The following is a 22,018-nucleotide window of genomic DNA, read 5'->3' on the forward strand; positions in this document are numbered from 1 at the left end:
GCCAAGGGCTCGTTTTTACGCATGAATTGCCTGACGCCACAGGCCTGCAGTTTTTGGATTTAAAGCTGACCTTTGGTGTTGGCCACGTCTGCTGGGCGTATCAACCGCGTACTTTGAAGCAATTACTGCCTTTTGATTCTGCTCATTCTAAGGTGGTGAAGCGAGCAGTAGGCAGTCTCTGCTTGGAATCAGCCTTGCGAAAATCGTGCGAGCACCAAATGCGGTCTAGTTTCGCAAACCAAGTAGACCGCCTTTTGGCTGCTGGTTTCCCTTTCGCTGTCGTCAAAGCCATAGCCGAGTCTTTGTTACAATAAGTAAAGCTTGGAGCACGTAGTGCAAGAGCAGAGGTCCTACAATCTAAGTTGAGGCCGGAGGGTATACCTATGCGCACAAAGTGTCACACAACCTTAAAAAGGTTGCTAACCGACACGGTATACCTCTTGTTTTTTCTGCGCCCAACAAGCTTTCTAAGCTGTGCTCTCGAGTTTGCTGTGAGAGCAGGCGAGGCTGCCGTACTAGGCACGAGAAGCCCTTTGTGAAGTGCTCCAGAGGGGTTGTCTATGCCACATCTTGCACCCTTGTGGGCAGTTGTATATCGGCCAAACTGAACGCTGCGTGAACGACCGCTTAAGGGAACATGCGCAAAAGATAAACAAAAAGGAGGATAAGGGCGCGCATTTGGTGGCCCATGTTACCGCATGCGGTTGTGACGCTCGATTTCATGACACTACCCTCTGGGCAGGAGCGGCAATGCCTCTTCTCGTCTTGCACTGGAGGCCTTCTTATCAAGCAGAACAGAGATCAGTGCGTAAGTGAGCCGTCTATCTCTTTAATTGACGCCAAATTTGACTTCTTGCGCAATCGTCTTTAATCTACACGTGCCTTTCTTATCGTCTGGCCTGCGCATGCGTGACAAGATGATATATATGGGTGTACAATCCTTCCTTTGCATTAAACAGTTGTGAGTAGCGCTTGTCCTTGTTTGTCCCTTTCTTGTTTCTGTCTTTTATATTGCGCTGAGTTACTTGTTCAGTTATGCAGAACCAACTAGCCCAACAATTAGCTATTCTAGAATACTTATCACCTATGCTCGTCACCAGCTGTTGAAACAACCGTTTCATCCTTCTCCGAGTATCCAGCGGATTATGGACTCCCGCCTCGGCAGCTACCACTTGTCTACGAAAGCGGCGCTCCCTCTGACGCTCGACCACGATGGGCAGAGCCACGGTATTATCGCCAAGGCCCCGTGACTTATGATTCCGGGACGCGACCAGAGCAACGTCGACCCTACTACCAGGAACCCAATTACGACCGGTACAACCGATCCCAGCGAACACCGGAGGCGAGTTACCCAAAAGAGAACGAACCCGCTTACCGCCCACAGAGAGCAAGCATTGGTTTTGAAGAGTATACAGTGAACCGTGACCCTCGCGTGTGCTACAGCTGCGGTTCCACGGGACACATAGCTCGTTACTGTCGCCAGCGCCGTCAATCACGAAGGACACCGCCGATGTTTTCGGTACCTGGAACCCGTACATCGCATGACCCATGGACCAGTTCACTGCCCATGGACCGTTTCTCGCGCGAGACCAGACGCAGCGATTCGCCAGCGTCTGACCGCAGCCTGACACCACCAACTAACCGTCCTCGTCGTTCTCCGTTCCCTCGGCGCCGTGCATCTTCGCCCCCGCCGGAAAACTAGCATCCGCGGCCGATGGAGGTGAGGTCGCCGGACGGTCTTTGGATAAAATACCTCTGCCTGCTGTGTTGCTAGGATTCTCAGAGATAGGAACATCACTCCACACGAGATTATTTGGTTCCCGGCCCATATGGGCTCCACGATCGGCGGCATCACCAACTCCAACGAATTGGCCCACGCCCGGGCGCGAGGACTTGCCTTCCGCGCGGGGCTTCACGGCCCTGGGTCGTTGGATCGCTCCGCCCCGCCCGGGGCCAAGCCTCTGGATGGGGATGCGGCTGATCGAGGGTCGCGGGACATTCTAGCGACATTCAACGAAGTCACTTCACATTATCGCTTGGGTCGTAGGGTCTTTCCTCCACCCCATTCGCATCTCACCAGGGGACAAGAAATTACGCTCAGACTGCTACAGACAGGGGTTTACCCCTGTCCAGCTAGCGTTTCGATATATATGGATATATCTCCTGACTGCCCGGACTGTGGGTGTGTGTGTACATTTGAACACATGATGTGGGACTGCCCTCACATACCCAAGGAACTCAAGGCAAAAATGAACTCAAGAGAAGGCTTTTACTCCGCCATCAAAAGCACGGATCGTCACCGTCAGCTCCGGGCAATCCAAGGGGCCCACGATGCCGCGGCCAGGTACTCCCTGCCTGTCCCAACGTGGGAGCGGCCCGCAGGGGGGTCGGGGTAAAACCCGGCTCTCCTCCCTCGGTCTTTAATAAAGTTATTTATCTATCTATCTATCTGCCTGCTGTGATGATCAAAAACAAAGTGAATGTGCTAGTTAACGGATTGCCGACCATTGCTTTAGTTGATACTGGTGCGAATGTGTCTGTCATGAGCCTCGCTTTCAAGAACCGCCTAGGCCACAAAGTTATGTTTTCATGGGACGATGCCGTTAGCTTTCGTGGAGTGGGCGGCGAGTGGCTCCACCCCCTCGGTGTTTGCGCTGTAAGTGTTACGTTGGCTGGGAAAGTGTTTGTGTCAGAGTTTTTAGTCCTTGCCCGCTGTTCGCACGATGTAATTCTCGGCATAGATTTTCTTCAACACTGCGGTGCTTCTGTGGACTGTGGAAATGGTGAAATACACGCGAATGAGGTGCTTTTACCAGCGCTTTCTGAACTAAGCTCGTGTGACGAAGAAAGGGATACACTAAGTGCGCTCGATGAAGTGCTTTCCCCCTCATGATGCCTAACGCCCGTTCGTGTTTGTGCGACTACTGTTGACGCTCCTTGCGTTGACCTCGTGATTAGGCCATCAGCATTAACTGTGCTAAAAGATGTATACTCGTGCCTTGCTCTGTCCTGTGCATGACGAGAGGAGTCGCAACGTTGTGGGCGCTGAATTGTTCCGCCACGAGAGTAGTTCTGCCTCGAGGCATGAAAATTGCCCTTTTCGATGAAGCTTCATGCAGCTCAAAAGCAGTACTCACAGCAGAGCCCGCCCCTGCTTACACTCCATGCGATTGTCGCCCTTCTGAAGAGCTGATTCTCGGTATGATCAGCAAGGCTCTCTGCACATCTGAGCGTCAAGCGCTGGTACAAGTCCTGTCCCGACATGTTGCTGCATTCGATTTTATTCATGGAGATGCGCCACTTGATTTACCATCATCACGAGCGCGCCACAGAATAGATACCGGCTCAGCGCAACCCATTCGCCAGAAGCCCTACCGCGTGTCATCCTCCGAGCGCAAGGTTATCGCAGAACAAGTTAAGGAAATGATGAACAAATGTGTTGTTCAAGAGTCGTCCAGCCCATGGGCAGCTCCAGTAATCCTCGCCCAGAAGAAAGATGGCTCCTGGAGATTCTGCGTAGATTACAGATGCCTAAACGCTGTGACGAAGAAGGATGTCTACCCACTACCGCGAATCGACGACGTCATCGATTGCTTACACGCTGCTTCTTATTTTTCGACGCTTGATCTACGATCGCGGTATTGGAAAATACCTATGGAACCTAAAGACAAGGAAAAGACCGCATTCGTGACCCCAGATGGCTTATTCGAATTTAATGTTATGCCTTATGGCCTCTGTAATGCTCCCGCCACCTTTGAAAGATTCATGGATACAATATTACGTGGCCTAAAGTTGGAGATATGCATGTGTTACTTGGATGATGTAATTTTCGGCCGCACGTTGGAAGAACATAACGCCCGCCTGAGCCTTCTTCTGAGTTGCATCGAGAAAGCTGGACTAGTTTTAAACTAAAAAAAATGACAGCAGATCCACGAGGTGAATGATGATGAGTGGGCGAAGCTCCGGAGGGAATCATCCGATCTCCCGCTTAAGGGGACGCTAGCACAAACGCGTTAGAAACGTGCAGTACTCTCTAGTAAGGGGGAGCGGCCACAGCGTCTTACGCAGCCATTTACACATGCCGGAACGTGCACCGCGTTTGCCGACGCCATCACATGACTGCTGAGAGAGTATACCCCCCGTATTCATAAACGCTCCTCGACTTGAACTTGACTTGCCACCGCTTTGGGCAGCGCGTTCGAAACGCGTTGAAGGTAAGGTGGAGAGGCCACAGCGTCTTACACCAGCTTCTTACACGGGCCGTAACGCGCTAGCACAAACGCGTTAGAAACGCGCTAGAAACGCGACCTTTCGTTAATGTTGGGTATTTATAGCCATCGTGGTGCGTTTGTCCATGTCCGCTTCGTGGCGTAGTGGGCTAACGCCGCGCGCTCAGAAGCGAGGGGTCCCTGGTTCGATTCCGCGCTACGGACACAACTTCGGAATTTTTTTCTCAGACTGGTTACACACTAATACTACTACTACGACGGGGACGGAACGGGTGCCGCCATAAGGAGCTTCGCCCCTAAAAAGTGTCGGTATGGCGAGCGTCAAACATTGGTTCCGGGACATCTAGTCGACAAGGATGGCGTCAGACCTGATCCTCGTAAGATTGAAGCAGTCAGCTCCTTCAAACCACCACAGACAGCATGAGAACTTCGCTCCTTCATTGGTCTATGTTCATATTTTCGTCGTTTTGTACTCCGATTTGCCGATATTGTTCACCCGTTGACATCTATTCTGCGACAGGATGTAGCTTTCACATGGACACCGGAGTTTGACGCATCATTCTCGCAACTGAAGTTTATATTAACGTCAGCACCTCTCTTGTGTCACTTCGACCCATCTTGCCCGACTGAAGTTCACACCGATGCTAGTGGAATCGGAATAGGAGCGGTACTTGTACAACGTCACAACAACGTCGAAAATGTCGTCGCATATGCCAGCTGTTGTCTGAGCAAGTCGGAGCGCAATTATACAGTTACGGAGCAGGAATTCCTGGCAGCTGTTTTCGCCGTGCAGAAATTTCGATGTTATCTTTATGGAAGACCATTTAAGATAGTCACCGATCATCACTCTTTAAGCTGGCTGGTTGGTTTGCGTGATCCCTCAGGTCGACTCGCTTGCTGGGCGCTGCGCCTTCAGGAATATGACTTCGTGGTGTCTTACAAGAGCGGACGTCGTCATGCCGACGCAGACTGCCTTTCTCGCATTCCTCTTGCGACTTCCGACTGCGAAGCTGAGAATTTTGATGGCTGTCTCGCTGCCATTACTCGTATGTTCCCCGACGCGGCAGACTTTCAGAGAGAGCAACGGAATGATCTCAACCTGGATCCGCTGTTTTCCGCCGCTCCTACTACTCAAGGCAGCAGTCGCTTCACCATTCGTGATGAGTTGCTCTATAAGAACAATTACTCCGGGAATGGAGCACGCTTTCTTCTAGTTGTTCCCGAGAGTCTCCGCTCCGACGTCTTACGCGCCATGCATGACGATGCGACATCCGGTCATTTCGGTTTTGTGCGAATGCTACACCACACGCAAGAGCGATTTTACTGGCCCAACATGTACCAGACAACCAAACATTATGTCGCTAGCTGTGAAACGTGTCAACGTCACAAGCGACTAACCACAGCTGTACCAGGTCCCCTGCAGCCATTGACACCGCCTAGTACACCTTTCGAGCAAGTAGGCATTGACCTCATGGGTCCATTCCCGTTAACTAACAATAAGAACCGTTGGATAATCGTTTGCGTGGACCATCTCACACGGTACGCAGAAACTGCAGCCATACCCTCTTCCACCGCTGCATGTGTGGCACTCTTCTTGCTGCGTTCCGTAGTCCTTCGTCATGGCCCGCCGCGTGTTATCATCAGTAACCGTGGTCGCCAGTTCACTACGGACGCTGTTGAGGAGCTACTTCGTCTGTGCACTACTGAGTTCCGTCACTGCACACCGTATCATCCACAGACCAATGGCCTCGTTGAAAGGACAAACCGAACACTGACCAACATGCTTGCCATGTATGTTTCCTCCAATCATAAGAACTGGGACGACGTGCTGCCCTTCATAACCTACGCCTACAACACGGCGAAACATGAAACCACGAACTACAGCCCATTTTATGTCCCCTATGCAAGGCTACCGCGCAGCCCTCTCGATACTTTCAAGAAAAACTTTATTCTGCACGACGACGATTCTGTGTCAAAGACTGTGTGCCTCGCTGAAGAAGCCCGCCGAATTGCCCGTCTTCGCACTTTGGCCTCGCAACACCGTTCAAAGGACCGTTACGACGAGCGTCACGGGCCTGTTTCATTCGCCAAAGGCGACTTGGTGCTTCTTTGGACACCGCAACGCAAGCGGGCCTTGTGTCAAAAGTTCCTGTTCCACTATTCCGGCCCATCCGTTGTCCTGGAGCGTTTGAGTGAACTTTGTTATGTAAAAGCTCGCCTCCTGAGCAATGGCCGGCGATCAAGCAGAACGCAGGTGACTCATGTTGCTCCCCTGAAACGTTTTTACCCTACTGATGCCTCCTAACTTGCCCTATGGGCTTCGTCTGCTTGTGGGGGAGTGTAACGAGCATACAAGAAGCAGTTGGCAAGAAGAGGAGGACGAAGTGCTTCTAGGCCGGATTGCGCAGTCACCATCATCCATCTCCTGTAAATAAGTCACTTCTGCACAACTCTCCGTAACAATATTACCCTGCTTATCTATCAGTGCATACATCTTGCCTTGTCCTATGCCAGTTTTATTCTCCCTGATTTCATGCTGCGACCATATTTTACGGCTTCCTCAACCTTTTCCACGTTAAAATTTCGGATATCTCTGAGTTTCTTCTTGTTGATGAGTTTCGACAGTTCAGCGAATGCTTTCTGACCTCTCGAGTTTGACACTTCCATGTTTTGCCGTTTCTTTATTAGGTCCTTCATTCCTTGGGAGAGCTTACCTTCTGGTTGCCTTGGTGCCTTACGTCCCACTTCAATTGCTGCTTCTGAGATCAACCTAGATACAGTTTCATTCATTACCTCTATGTTGTCTTCATCTTCCTGTTCTAAAGCTGCATATATATTTGCGAGCACCAGCCTGAATTGGTCTGCTTTTACCCTTACTGCCTCTTCAAATTGAGAGAAATCCTAGACCTCACTAACCACTGCCCTTTACCTTACCTAACACTTCTACATCCTGCACTATGCTTGGATCGGCAGAGAGTATGAAATCAATTTCATTCCTTGCTTTTCCATTAGGGCTTTTCCAGGTCCACTTCCTGTTGCTGCGCTTCCTGAAGAAGGTATTCATTATTCGGAGCCTATTCCTTTCCGCGAATTCTACCAACATTTCTCCTCTATTGTTCATTTAGAATCGATGCCATAGTTGCCAATTGCTTGCTCGCCAGCCTGCTTTCCCCCACTTTTGCATTGAAGCCGCGCATGACTACAGTGTACTGAGTTTGCACGTTTCTCATTGCTTTTCAACATCTTCACAAAACTGTTCTATTTATTCATCATCGTGACTGGAGGTTGGGGCGTAGGCTTGTACATCCTTCATTCTATACCTCCTATTCAGCTTTATTACAACTGCTACCCTCTACCTAATGCTGTACCATCTCATGACTATGACTTCTACCATCAACAGTTTGTGTTTCCTTCCCTTAGTACCCACGTCCCAACCCATTTCCGCGGTTCTAGAGTTCCAATTTTTTTGCGGAGTCATTGTCATTTTTGCTGAGTCATGCTCACGACTTTGACCTCTACCATCATTCTTTAGTGTTTCCTTCACTTAGTTCCCAGGTCCGAACTCATTTCAGTGGTTCTCGAGTTTAAATGTTTTTTGCTGATTCATTGTCATTGATGCATACTGTCATTAATGATAGTATCCATCTACCTATCTATCTAGCTGCCTACGTCTTGGTGCTCTCACGGTCGTTTCGTTAACTTGGTAGGTACGAAAATGGGCATACTATGACAACAGTGTATGACGAGCATAAATGATAGGTCATTCACATGAATTTCATGACATGCGTGTCATGAAACAGCTGCCTAAAATGACAGTGACCCAGCGAAAAAAATATTAACACTCAAAGACCACTGAAATGGGCTCGGACGTAGGTACTAAGGGAAGGAAAGACTAAATGATGATGGTAGAAGTCATAGTTATGAGCATGACTCAACAAAAATCACAATGACTCAGCAAAAATGATTAACACTCAAGAACCGCCGAAATGAGTTCTGACGTGCTTCCTAAGTGAAGGAAACACTAAATGATAATGGGAGGTCATAGTCATAAGCATGACTCAGCAAAAATGACAATGACTCAGCAAAAAAAGGTTAACACTGAGAAACCACTGAAATGGGTTCTCACGTGGGTACTGAGTAAGGGAAACACTAACGCATGGTGGTAGAACCCATAGTCATGAAATGACTCAGCAAAAATGACAATGAATCAGCAAAAACATTTAGACTCGAGAGTCACTGAAATGAGTTCACACGTGGGAACTAAGTGAAGGAAACACTAAAGAATGATGGTAGAGGTCACAGTCATGAGCATGACTAAGCAAAAATGACAATGACAGCAAAAATTCGAACTCAAGAACCACTGAAATGGGTTGGGACGTGGGTACTAAGGGAAGGAAACACTATAAATGTTGATGGTTGAAGTCATAGTCATGAGCATGACTGCAAAAATGACAACGACTCAGCGAAAAAAGATTCACACTCAAAAACCACCGAAATGGGTTCTGTTGTGGGTAGTAAGTGAAGGAAACATTAAAAGATGATGGTAGAATTGATAGTCATGAGCATAACAGCAAAAATGACAATTACTCTGCAAAAAAACATGAACACTCGAAAACCACTGAAATGAGTTCAGACGTGGGTACTAAGTGAAGGAAACACTAAAGAATCATGGTAGAGGTCAAAGTCATGAGCCTGACTCAGCAAAAATGACAATGACTCAGCAAAAAACATGTAAACTCGAGAACCACTGAAATGAGTTCGGACGTGGGAACTAAGTGAAGGAAACATTACAGAATGTTGGTAGAGGTCAGTCCTGAGTCACGACACCGCAGCTGCGATGCCACGCTCACTTTTCATGCTTGTGCAGGTGAGCCTAAATGGTCCTTTTTCTTTTCGTAACAACGATGTGTTCTTATTAGCGGTGTCGTGGCCACCCGACTCAATGAAGCGTTTTCGTGATTGTGTCTTGCATCTATGGCGCCTTTGGCTGCTTGGGGGCGACGTAGAGACGAACCCGGGTCCCATGACTCAACCACAAGAAGAAAAACTTGATTTTGTATTCAGCGCTGTTGAGAGACTCGATTTTAATAGTATGTGTATTTTAAAATCTGCTAATAAGGTGCTACAAATCTATATCGGCTAAAAAAGTGACCTAGACCAACAAAGTCGACGTGTTTCTGAACTTGAAGCTAAAATTCTGTCCGATGTTTCTGAGAAAGTAGCACTTAACTGCGAAGAACGGTTTTCTAAAATGCAGAATGAACTCGTTGATTTCGAGCGTAAGATAACTTCGGGGCTTTTTTCAGGGGAGGCACTCCCCTCCAACCCACGAAGTGAGCATCTCCAAAATAGAAGGTCGACGATTTAGAAAACCGCTCCCGCAGGTGCAATTTATTATTTTAGGGGCTTTCTGACTTAACACAATGAGAGATGGGAAACTTCTGAGTGCCTGGTTCAGGAATTTTGTGCTAACCATCTTGGTATGAAAGTGTCCTCAATAGCAAGAGCGCACAGGTTAGGTTGTTTCTCTAACGATAAAAAGCGACCGATTATTGCAAAGTTTTCCAATGACAAAGAAATTGATGCACTACTTAGCTATTGTTACAAACTAAAAGATAAACCATTTAGCATTTCCCGTGAGTACTCTGAAACTGGGCGAAATAAACGCCCTAACCTTCTCATACGAAAGGATAGTGATCGTGTGCGACTCGTGTTCAACAAATTGTTTATCAATAATGACGTTTATATGTCGGATAGCGACGCGAGTGTCTACACAAGCTACAGAATGACGAGTGCAACATCAATCCACTGGACGAGGAATAACGACGCCCCAGGCCACATTTGATCTCTTTACACGAACATAAAAAGTGTCCTTTCTAAAACAGTACCGCTATCATCCATCATTGAGAGTGATACTAACTGAAACAAGGCTTACCGAGACTGTCCCCGATACCTGCATTCTGGAAAGCTGGACTTCATTTAACTACTTTCGATGTGACAGGAAAAATCGAGTAGGTGGTGGCGTTTCGGTAGCAGTGCAAAAAAAAAAAAATCTTTGTGCCGCACACCTTGACACCACTTTAGAATGTGTGTGGGTTTCAATAAAACATAAAGCAGGCCTTATAATCATTGATGCTTTTTATCGACCTCCTGACATGGACAATACGTTTTCTCGTGAATTCCAACGGCTTCTTGAAATCATTACTGTTAGTTTTCCTAAATTTGTAGTACTAATCTTCGGGGATTTAAATTTCCCCGATATTGAATGGGCTAACCTTTCAACAGCAACCTATCTATCTGAGGCGCACAGTTTTCTGCAGTCATGTCTCGACTTTTCTTTACCACAGCTTATCACCCGTCCCACGCTATCTTCGGCTACATCCGCTAATATTTTAGATCTAGTATTAAGCAGTGATCCTGACGTGTGCTTCTACTTAACTCATCAAGATGGGCTATCTGATCAAGATATCATAAGAGGTAGTCTTGCAGTTTCCCTTCCAAGACGTCCGGGCTCTGATAAATACATCCAATGTTACAATAGAGCGGATTTTGACAGCATAAACTCCGCGCTATCTGACTTTTCTTTACATTTTCTCACTAGATGCCAGTTTCAAACCATTGAACATAACTGGGCTGAACTTAAAACCACTCCTACTGAACTAATTAATCGATTCGTCCCTATAACAAAAATATCCTGCACTCCGACAGCCCCGTGGTTTACCAAAAAGAAGCTTCGGCGCCTTAATAATAAGAAAAAGCGTTTATATCGTGCCACCGATAAAGGACGCGTCTCAGATTTGTGACATCATTATAAATCCTGCGATAAGCAATAACAGTCACTGCTAAAATCATCTAAACGACATGTCCTTGCCCATGACGTATATGCTATGCTCACTAACAATCCTCAACGTTTTCGGCGCGTAATAACCCCGAGGAGCTATCCCGATATAACACTCGTTAATGAGCATGGTGATACGGTCCACCACTCGGAGTGTGCAGATTTATTGAATAGCGCATTTTCATCTGGATTTACACAGGAAGTATTTATACACATTTTCCTTTTCGTCCTTGTCTTTTCTACGGACGTGTGTTTTCTAGTATTTGTGTGGGAATTTCTACTACGTATGACTTTCTTCACTCTTATTGTTCATATTGATTTTAAATAAATACGTTCGTGTTCCATTGCTTTAAATTCACAAGTTAAACTAGTCTAACCGTTTTTATGATATTTATTTTTGTACTATTTTCTTGGTGTTTTGTTTTTATATAACACTTTGATTGGTGAAATGTTGTTATCGCTTGTTTCATGCATCCTGCTGCTGTTTATGTGATTATATCGTATGCATTGTAAAACAGGAGGTCCCCCAGACAGTTCTACTTTGGGACCTCCTAATGTACTACCTAAGAAGTATGCTTTCTTTCCTCTTGCGCTACAAATAAACTTCAAACTTCAAACATTATCACCATCCCTTGGCAATCTCATTAACATATCAATGCCAGAAATAATTGTTAGCGAAGCAGGTGTTTCTTCTTTAATAAATAAACTTAAAGTTTATTCGGCATCTGATCACACTGGCATTATTAATAAAGCGTTAAAACATTTGTCACCTAGTTTATCACCTCTACTGTGTGCACTCTTCTCGCAGTCTTTATTGCAACTAACACTATTCCGTGCGACTGGAAGGTGGCAAAACTCATACCCATTTTTAAGTCCGGAGACCGAACTCATCCACTGAATTACCGCCCCATCTTTAACTAGCACTATTTGTAAATTACTTGAACATATCTTGTATACTGAAACCATTAACTACTTAGAAGACCAACAAAATTATCGTTGATTACCAACATGACTTTGGCCGGGGTTATTCATGCGACACACAGTTAGCCGGCTTTGACTTACATGACTTACATTCATACCTAAGGTTTCAAGTTGATGCTATCTTCCAGGATTTCTCAAAAGCTTTCGATCGCGTTCCTCACCATAGACTAGTGCTGAAGCTAATGAACCTTAACATACACCCAACCGTTATTGGATGGATTAAGGATTTCCTCTCATACAGAGTATAATACACATCTGTTAACAACAGCAATTCCCTTTCTACCAATGTAAGCTTCGGTGTTCCGCAGGGCAGCATTCTTGGCTCTTTAGTTTTCTTAATCTCTATTAATGACTTACCTAACTATGTGTCTTCCTACATCAGACTTTTCGCCAATGACTGAGTAATATATCGACTAATTTCATGTGACAATGACAAAAATGTTCTTCAAACCGATCTCGACGCTATTAACACATGGTGTTCAACATGGTTGATGACTCTTAATACAGCTAAAACGAAGTTATCATTTACTAGGCGCAGCCACCGTATTCCAACATCGTACGTGATAAATAACAGCACAATTGAACTTACAACTTCATATTGTCGCGTTTCAACGCGAATAAGAGACAACGGCGGAACAAGACGGCGGCGGAATAGCCTGTTGAAACCAGAACAACAGACGTCTTCTTCGTCTTCGAATTCCCCCTGTCCCATATACACGGAGCACATATCGTCATCGCAGTCTAAATGTCTACATAGAGCACTCGCCACCTTGGTGTTCACTTACAGTCTGATCTAACGTGGCATCATTACATCCGCCTCACGTTGGCATCAGCTCATTAGGCCTCCTCAAGCGCAACCATAAGCATGCTCCAGCACGCAGACTAGCATACATCACATTAATACGCCCCAAAATCGAGTATGCATCAGCTATATGGGATCCTTGTCAAACCTATATCACCCAAGAAATCGAATCACTGCAAAACCACGCGGTCCGTTTCATTTTTTCTCATTATTCACCCTATACCAACATTTCAGCACTCGCGCTCAGCTTGTTGCCGCAGCCCGCCTTTCGCTGCTGCACATCATCCGCACCTCGAACCAGTGACGTCAACTCCTTCGTTCCCCGAACAATATAGCTGCATGGAATAAGCTGCCATCACACATTGCTACTCAAACCGATTTCGCAACCTTGCCGGAACTTTTACGCAACGGTTACGTGTAAATATCCATCATGTACTATTTCAACGTTTCTTCATACGTTGTTCAGTGTATATATACACTAGTGGTAGTGTATAGTGTTTTGATCATTTGTTTTAGTGTTCTGCGTGTACATTGTATAAGTGTATTCATGTCTTATCAATTTGCTAAGACGACAACTGACGCAGTTTCGAGCAAGACCTCGTTTTACGAGGTCTTCTATCTATTTTATCTTGTATTGTATCGATTTTATCCCCTTATTTGTTTTTCAGTCAGTTTTGTATTTTATCTCTGATTTTCAATTGACTAAAGTATTTTGTATGCTGTTTTATTTGTGTATTTTGCTAGATGTCGTACTTATGTACAACTTTCTTTTCTTTTTTTTCGGTAACGTGCAAAGCTCGCATTTTTTCATTTATCCGTTCCCCCTATCTAATGCCCCTTCGGGGGCCTTTAGGTGTATTATAAAATAAATAAGCAAAAATTACTCAGCAAAAATAACGATGACTGAAAAACCACTGAAATGGGTTCGGACGTGGGTTCTAAGTGAAGGAAACACTAAAGGATGGTGGTAGAAGCCATAGCCATGAGGATGACTTACAAAAATGACAATGACTCAGCGAAAAAGATTAACACTCAAAAGCCACTGAAATGGGTTCGGACGTGGGAACTAAGTGAATGAAACACTAAAGGATGATGGTAGAAGTCATAGTCATGACCATGACTCAGCAAAAAAATTAGAATGACTCAGCGAAAAAAAATAACAGTCGAAAACCAATGTAATGGGTTCGGATGTGGTACTAAGAGAAGGAAAAGGCTAAAGATTGATGATCTAAGTCACAGTCATGAGCATGACTAAGGCTTTCGCCTTAAGGTCTCTTAGGCCTAGCTAAAGGGACTTCTGAGGACCCATGGCATGAATGTCGTGGCATGCGTGTCATGTAAGTAATGAAAAAAAAGTTGTCGCAGTTTCACCTGAAAGGTGAAGCATCAATTGCGATAGCAAATTTGTAGAGAGCTATACGGAGTAATGATATTAGCTTTATCAGCTGTATAAACTTGGACATGCAGCAGCACCGGCAACACGCAGAACTGTTGTCGACGCCGTCGGCGTTTTGCCCGCGTTCGCTCAAAATGCGTGCGGCATTGGTGACTGTTGCCGGAGCCTCTGATTAATAGGCACTTGGTGCCGCAGCTAAACGTCGCCTCCTTTCCCTCCCCCTCCCCCCCCTCCCCCACGGCCTCTCGCGCGTGGGAAGAAGGTGCGTTTGCTCTACATATATGGTAATTGTAAAGGAGGAAAGAGACGCCTACTTCTGCAGCCCTTAAGCTAGCACGGCGCACAACGCGCGTTTGTTCTCCGCCGTGCGTTCACTCCCCGTGAAAGCGCGCGCCCCTCGCGCCCTTTCACTCGCACATACAGCGTTCGGCGCGCGGCGACGATTTCATCTCCATTGACGTCATACGGAACCTCACGGCGACGGCGACGGCGACGCCGACGGCAGAAATCTGCTTTTGAGTGTCCATATAATTGCTATCGCAATAAATGTCTTGCTCTCATGGTCGTCTCGTTAACTTCGTAGGCTACACGCATAACATCGATTCCTACAGGACATGAGATCTGCCGGGTTTTTTATCGCATGATTATTTATTGTATAATTATTGTGTGAAACAATGCACAAGGCTATACTCCGTTGTTTATTTTATGGCTGCGCCGCGTTAGACCCTCCGCTGTGGTGTGACTACTAAAGCGCTCCCTGTCGGCGCTTGTTAGTGTCACAATGCATTGCTTCGCTTCACCGTTTCTATATGGCAACTATCACATTCGTTACATCCGTTGCCGGAAATCAGTCGCGAAACCCGGGATAAAACACTTTCGTCCCCTACAAGTACATCCCCTGCCAACGCAGGGGACGTACTCTGGCTTTTTGTGGTCAGCGTTGAACAGCAAAGAACACCACTGTAGTAGTCTGCAGGATACCCTGCACACTACTGCAGGGTATCCGAGCGATGTAATAGCAGCAGCCTGTGAAAAATTAATCAAGAAGATTAAGTGTGGGGTTACTGCTTCACCTCAAGATAACGACCAGGAGCGTAGACGTTATGCTGTGATCGCTTACCAGCATGAGGTGTCACAGAATAGTTAGTTCCAGCTAGTTTCTTAACAAAACGTTGCTTTATGCCTGGAAGCATAAAATTAACTGGAACGCCAATGCATTTCACAGCAAAGTTGGAGAATTAATATCTCGAAACTGGTGTCATCCTGAGAATTAATTCCAATTGGATCCGCCTTGCGAACTCCACGTCTAGAATTTATAAATTGCAATATGGGCCACCAGGTAATCATTAAAAAAGTTAATTAGTGAATTTCTGTTGATTTATGATTATGCATTTGCATTTTTTGTGCAAGTAATCTCCGCCTCTTCGAGTAGACAAGCTCAATAATTAGAATTGGGCTATCTACCACAGGCAACCTTAAATAAATTTTGAAAGTGTTCGCTGAAACACCCTGTATATGTCACCTTCCACCCATTAAAAGTTAGTTGTGAGTCTGCGCACGTGTTGTCTTTTTCGTCCTCGTTTGTCCCTGATTCTAGCTCAGTTAAAATCTTTCCAATTTGTATACTATATGACCAAATTGACATCACCCAAGAGCAAATCAGTCTAAATAGTGAATTTGGCAAAATAGTTGCATGGTGCTATCAATGGGAAATGTCTATGAACTATGAAAAAACTGTCTTTATGAGAATAACACTGACGAAAAGCCCGTTCTCCTCAATTTTGCCCAGAACGCTTATGTCTCCGAAGACTATAAATGTCTCGCCATACACATATCTCACAATCTTTCCCGGTCGATACATCCTGACACTGTAGTGACTAATTGGCTTCGCAAATTGTTCACCCTAAGGCGGTCGTTAAAATTTTCGACACCTGCTGTCCGCCTTCTGGCATATAATAAAATATTTCGTCCTCCTTTAGAATATGCAATAATCATCTGGGACCCCTACACAAAAACAAATATTGAAAATTTTGAAAACAATTTAAAAGAAAGCTATGCGATTTATCTGCAATTCTTATGGTCGAACTTCTATGACAGATCTCCTTAAACGTAGTGCATTCTCTTCGATTACAGAATCGTGTTTCCCGATTAAAATTCTTTTTTCAGCTTTAACTGGTTATGCTACCCGTCATAAACCCTGCTTAGCAGTAACCCCGTTAAAGAGACACTAAATGCAAATAAAAAAGGAAGCTAAAGTGATAGAGCAATGCTCTGGAACGTCTAAGGCGTCAATATAATCGCGAACAGAGCTTTAGTGATAGAGAAATTGAGTTAAGTGCAGGACACGATAGGAGACTCCCCAGGGACATTCGGGTACTTACCCCATGACAAAGGCACTCCTCAAAAGCATTGTCAGGAGTACTCAACCACTCAGATTAAAAATATCATTGTGTTGGATTATAAGATGGAAGAAAATGCTACTTGTCTACTTGTATTATATTCTCGAAAAAAAAAAACTTTTTTGGCGTTACCTTTGATAACGACATGGGTGGTGTATAGGTATCGTTTTTGCTCGACTCTGCGCCGCGCGCTTTCGAGTTTCAGTAGATCCGATATCGCGTACTGCTGCGCTGGTGGCTCGCTAAACTCGCACTTGAAATTGCAAGCAGCACCGAATTGCACGTCCATGTGATGTCGCTCGATGCCCGAACAGCACGTCGAGACGGTGACCAGCTTCGTCGCCCGACGTCGCATTCTTGGAGTCCTCGCTGCTTTGGCGCTCGGAAGAGCCGCTCTCGAGGCCGCCGTCGTAGTACGCCGGCAGCACAAGCCCTCGGCAGCATGTCACGCTCATCGGAGCTTAAATCGCTGAAATCGAGCCCAGCGTCGCGAGCGTCGCTGTCAACAAGCTCCATTGCGACGAGCGTCATCATGTTTACAATGCGGCGCACGCTTCCGCACTGCCGTCGGCTCTTCTTGGCTGTGTTTCTGGCCGCGCGTCTGCGTTTTCCGCAAAAAGGACGTAGCGCCGTCTGCGGGCGGTGCTTTCTCACCAGCGGCAAAACGTCACTATGATACCATGACGTCGCCACTCCTCGCTCGGGAAGGCGGGCGATTGGAATGGTGCTAAAGGTACGCGGACGTTTCAGACGCAGTTTTATCATAAAATAAGTCTTTTCCTGGCACGAAACAACCTTTTCGAGGTTTCTATAACTGTATTTTAACATTACATGGTGACTTAATATGTCCCTTTAGTGTCCCTTTAACACCGCATAACAATGCTTCAAATGTTCATATTTTACAATAAAAATATTTGATTGGAATAAAGTTCCTGATGAAGCGGCTATACAAAATTTTTCATCACGTTTTCAGGCGCACCTGCATTCTCGGCTCTATCGGAAATAATTTATTCGCTTGTTTTTAATTGCATTCTGTGCTTTTTATTGCGATAGCAATTATATGGACACTGCAAAGCGGATATCTGCCATCGGCGTCACCGTCGCTGTCGCCGTGAGGTTCCGCATGACGTCAACGGCAATTAAATTGTCGCCGCGCGCCGTATGCTGTATGTGCGAGTGAAAGGGCGCTAGGGACGCGCGCTTTCACGGGGAGCGAACGCACGTCGGAGAGGAAACGCGCATTCTGCGCCGTGCTCCCTGAAGGGCTGCGTCTCTTACCTCCGTTACAATCACCATATATATATATATATATATATATATATAGAGAGAGAGAGAGAGAGAGAGAAAACGCGACTTCTTCCGTCGCGCGAAAGGCCGTGGGGGAACGGGAGGGAGGAAGGGGAGGCGACGTTCAGCTGCGGCACCAAATGCGTATTTATGTAAAAATGATGCGAGACGAGAAAGTGGTGAAGACTTCCGACGGTGCTCGACGAGTTTCCCCTGCTGATCTCGTCGAAAACCTCCGATCCGCCCCCAGAGGCCCTGGTCACCAACGCCGCGCGCGTTCGGTGCGAACGCGCGCAAAACGGCGACGGCATCGACAACAGTTCTGCGCGTTGCTGGTGCTGCTGCATGTACAAGTTTATACAGCCGATAAAACTACTATCCTTACTCCATATAGCTCTCTACTAATTTGCTATCGCAATTGATGCTTCGCCTTTCGGGTGAGAATGCGACAATTTTTGTCATGTTTAATTCAAGCATCGGCAAGATTGCTTGTAATGTATGTTTGTATGGATGTACTTGTATGTTCCCACCCTGCTAAAATCTTGTAAAAGATCGCAGTATTTATAAATAAATAAAAATACACGCAATTCCAACTAGCTCCAGAAACATCACTTCTAGCAAGGCTTTAAAAATGTCACAGTTTCGCCCTAAGGGCGAAGCAATGAATGCGGTACAGCAATGTCATACGAAGTAAGGTGAGCGGCTTTGGTAGCAATATGAATTGTAGTAAACATGAGCTGATTAAGTAAGCAGGTGTGCTGCGGCGTAAGTAGACCGACATGAAGAGAGACTCGATGACCACGAGAAGGCGCGTGTGAAACGGTGGTGTTGATGAGAAGCGCTGCCCGTGAGCAGCGCGTGCGAAGGGACACACCTGTAGCGCTGCACTGCCGATCCGGGCAGCATTGCATGTGTAGCGTGCGTTGGAAAATATGGCCCGACTATTACTAACTAAATGAACAAGCGTGGTGTGAGCGCGCACAAACTGACACGAATAGAGCACACTGAATGTCTGCAGACAACGACTGTCAAAACGCTGGCAGCAAGCATACGCCGCAGCGGCGGAAGGTACATGCGGTCTATTGCTTCAACGGAAACTGAGCGGCGAATGCACGGCGCATAAAGGTCAGAGCCGTGTGGAGATAAGAGACGGTGCGAGCGAGCGACGAGCGCGGTTGTTGGCAGAGTGGAAGTACCCCCCCCCCCCCCCCCCGGTCTTTCCGGCGCTGGCTTCCCGCTTCCTTGCTTGCGCGTGGGAGATTGAGTGCGTTCGCTCTCCGTGATAGCGCGCGTCCCCGCACGCTTCCGCTCGGGCATACGGCACGCGGCGAAGATTTTATCTATGGGAACCTCACGGCGACGGCGACGGCGACGACTACGGCAGAAATCCGGTTGAAGTGTCCATATAATTGCTATCGCAATAATAAATACAACTGCTCATTAGTTTTGAAATCTTTAGCGATAAGATGTCCATTTCTGCCGCATAAATTATGCAAAGCAGATGCTTCGCTTTACACGTGTCCCGTTGGTCGATGACCTCCACCAATATAACGGTACCAATCTAGCTTTCATTAGCAATAAAACTATCTGACCCACATCTGAAAAGCAGGTATACTCTTGTTGGTTTCGGCGGTCTTGATCTCATTTGCGATATGAGTGATTACATTTGAATGTTTGCTGTTTCTTCATCGATGTGTTTCCAGCTTTTGCATGAACCTTCTTATATTTGAAATGTTTAGTGTTCTATTTTCTTCATAACAGCGTGTTTTGCTCTTTTATATAAAGGCATCGTATTGATGCGTAGCAAATCTATAAATACCAGCGCAATGCTATCAGTGTCGAGCTGTATTTTCCCGTCCATTGCTGTCAAATCAAGGGCCATCCGTCATGCTGCTGATTGAAGCAGCCTTTATGTGGCTGATCCTTTTCTTTCTAGAAAGAGCAAGTAAACGACGGACTGAGAGATTTATTCGCAAACGGTAGACAGTAGGCGTTAAGCATGCTGATGGACATCGCATCATGAAGCCGTTGAATTGTCGAGTTGTATTTTGCTGCGTTGACTTTCTCCAACCTAAAAATAGCCAGCATGAACGCGGATACCAGATTGGCCAGGTTTTCATTCAACTCACCCGATGTGGCGCAGACCGCAGGCACCGGTACTACGAGATGAAACGCATCTGCTACTACCTGCTTCCCCGGGAAAGTGGCGCCACCTATCCGTCATCACGGCTGAGCCCAGATGCGCTCGACGAAAGCCTGTGCACGCACGTTGTGGTTGGCGCACTGGCAGTGTCACGTGAGGGACAAGTGGTGCCCATGCTTGCAAAGCACGAGAACGTCATCGCCAAGTTAGCGGCCACCAAGCTCAAGGTAAGCGCCCCCAAAGAGGAACTAAACACGTTGTCTCGCTTTGAAGAACGCAGGGGTCAAGAGCAATGATTAGGAGAATCAGGGGTGCTATGCAGGATGCACCGAGTTTCCCGTTCACACGAGTTTTACCTCGATGGGAGTCAGTGAACGGAGATAGCAAGGAACGTGCAATAACAGCAGGCAAAAAGAAATGTCGAGATAAAGGCGCGTACATGAGCGCACCCTATGCAGCACAGTGCTTCCGCGCTTCAAGCACAGAGGACTGCGCAACAAAACGCGCCAGCGCCGCGTATTGTTATCAACGTATTATCGCAATTTAGCTATATCGTCACTGTTCCGCTGTCCATCTGCACACTTGACGTGAGCCGCTTGCCACGCCTTTCTCGGGTGCGTCAAGGGCGTGCCTCCTCTTTCGGGCATTATCTTCCTATCCTATGTCGAATGCGAACAGGGCACATGCGGTGCATTCTTGCACCTACACTTTCCCTGAATCGAAAACATTGAAATACAACAAATAAGATAACGAACACGTTATTTCTTAATGCATCGGTTTTTCGTTTTTAATGGTATAAATTTGTGATGACATACGGGAATCGAGTGAATTATTAAATTTTGCACTTTTTTGCCTCGAGTGGCGACAATGAGGTGAAAGCTTACAAGAGGATACATTCTAGAGGGTCGCACGCACGAGGCAGCTCATACGGTGAGCAGTCGCCAGGGGCGCTGCAGTGCTATTATCGATAAAATCGATGCGATAATGAAGCATAAAGTCAGTCATGACAATGATCTGTCCATTCCCTGTCTATATTAGGGGAATGGCAACGCAGCGCTGCTGCATGGGTGTTCACTGCAGGTGCTTTCACTGAGGCGGCTACTAAGGTCGCCGCTTTACCAACTGAAACGTCACTCCAGCCATAGAGACGGGGGCAACGGCTGTCGCTGCAAAATTGCTGTGCGGTGTTGTAGGGTCCATAGTGATGCAGCACAGTGAAAATGCTCCAGTTTATCTGCGTGCGCGAAGTCTCCGCAAATGCACTAGAAAAATTTTAATGCAAAACCACGTGAAAGGCACACTTCCAATAAAGCGAACAATAAGAAACAACAAGGGCCACAGTGTCGACAGAAAAGGACGCATCTTAAATTTAGGAGTAGCATGATATGCGACGCCAACCTGCAGAAAGGCTGTAATTTGTTACACACAATTGTTACACACAATTGACAGCAAATTGTTTCTTTCCTGATTTCATTTATTCCTCTTGAGTATTTACTCATAGAAGGTTTCTTTTCCATTACCGCCACCCATGAGATTGTCTCAGCCTCTCTACTTTGCGCTTGACATTGTTTGTTGTCATTTTACTTACTATACCGGTCACGTACTTGCTGGTAAGCTTCCTAGTTATTTTCCTCCGCTGTGAATCAATGTTCTTCCTGAACACTCTCCCAGACCATTTACTTTCTTCCATATTCCTCAGTCATTGTTCATAATCAGTTTTACTCTGCCTTCTCTCACTTCAAAACTTGTCCAGCCCAGATCACCCTGCTCATTTGTAGTCTTCTTGCCGTTAGCGCCCAAGGCGACGCGTTCCACTAACCTTTGGTTGCCACCGAGTCCTGACTTCAAGCAAACCACCGCGTCTACAAATGTCATCCCTTTCCACATACCCCAGAGCACTTCTTACCTATTGTATCCCAATAGCGCTCTGTGTTTCATTATGG

General features: G+C 46.4%; 1 protein-coding gene across 1 annotated transcript in view; it reads left to right on the forward strand.

Moving 5' to 3' along the window:
• LOC119440854 (chitinase-like protein 4) overlaps positions 1–22,018 on the forward strand; it is a 503,330-nt gene that overhangs the window by 195,363 nt on the left and 285,949 nt on the right. The window contains exon 3 of the mRNA XM_049661102.1: positions 20,076–20,302. Coding sequence (XP_049517059.1) covers positions 20,076–20,302 — 227 coding nt within the window. The remainder of the gene's footprint in view (positions 1–20,075; positions 20,303–22,018) is intronic.

Source organism: Dermacentor silvarum, chromosome 2 (genome assembly GCF_013339745.2).
Source record: "Dermacentor silvarum isolate Dsil-2018 chromosome 2, BIME_Dsil_1.4, whole genome shotgun sequence".
In the NCBI taxonomy this organism is placed as follows: Eukaryota; Metazoa; Arthropoda; class Arachnida; order Ixodida; family Ixodidae; genus Dermacentor; species Dermacentor silvarum.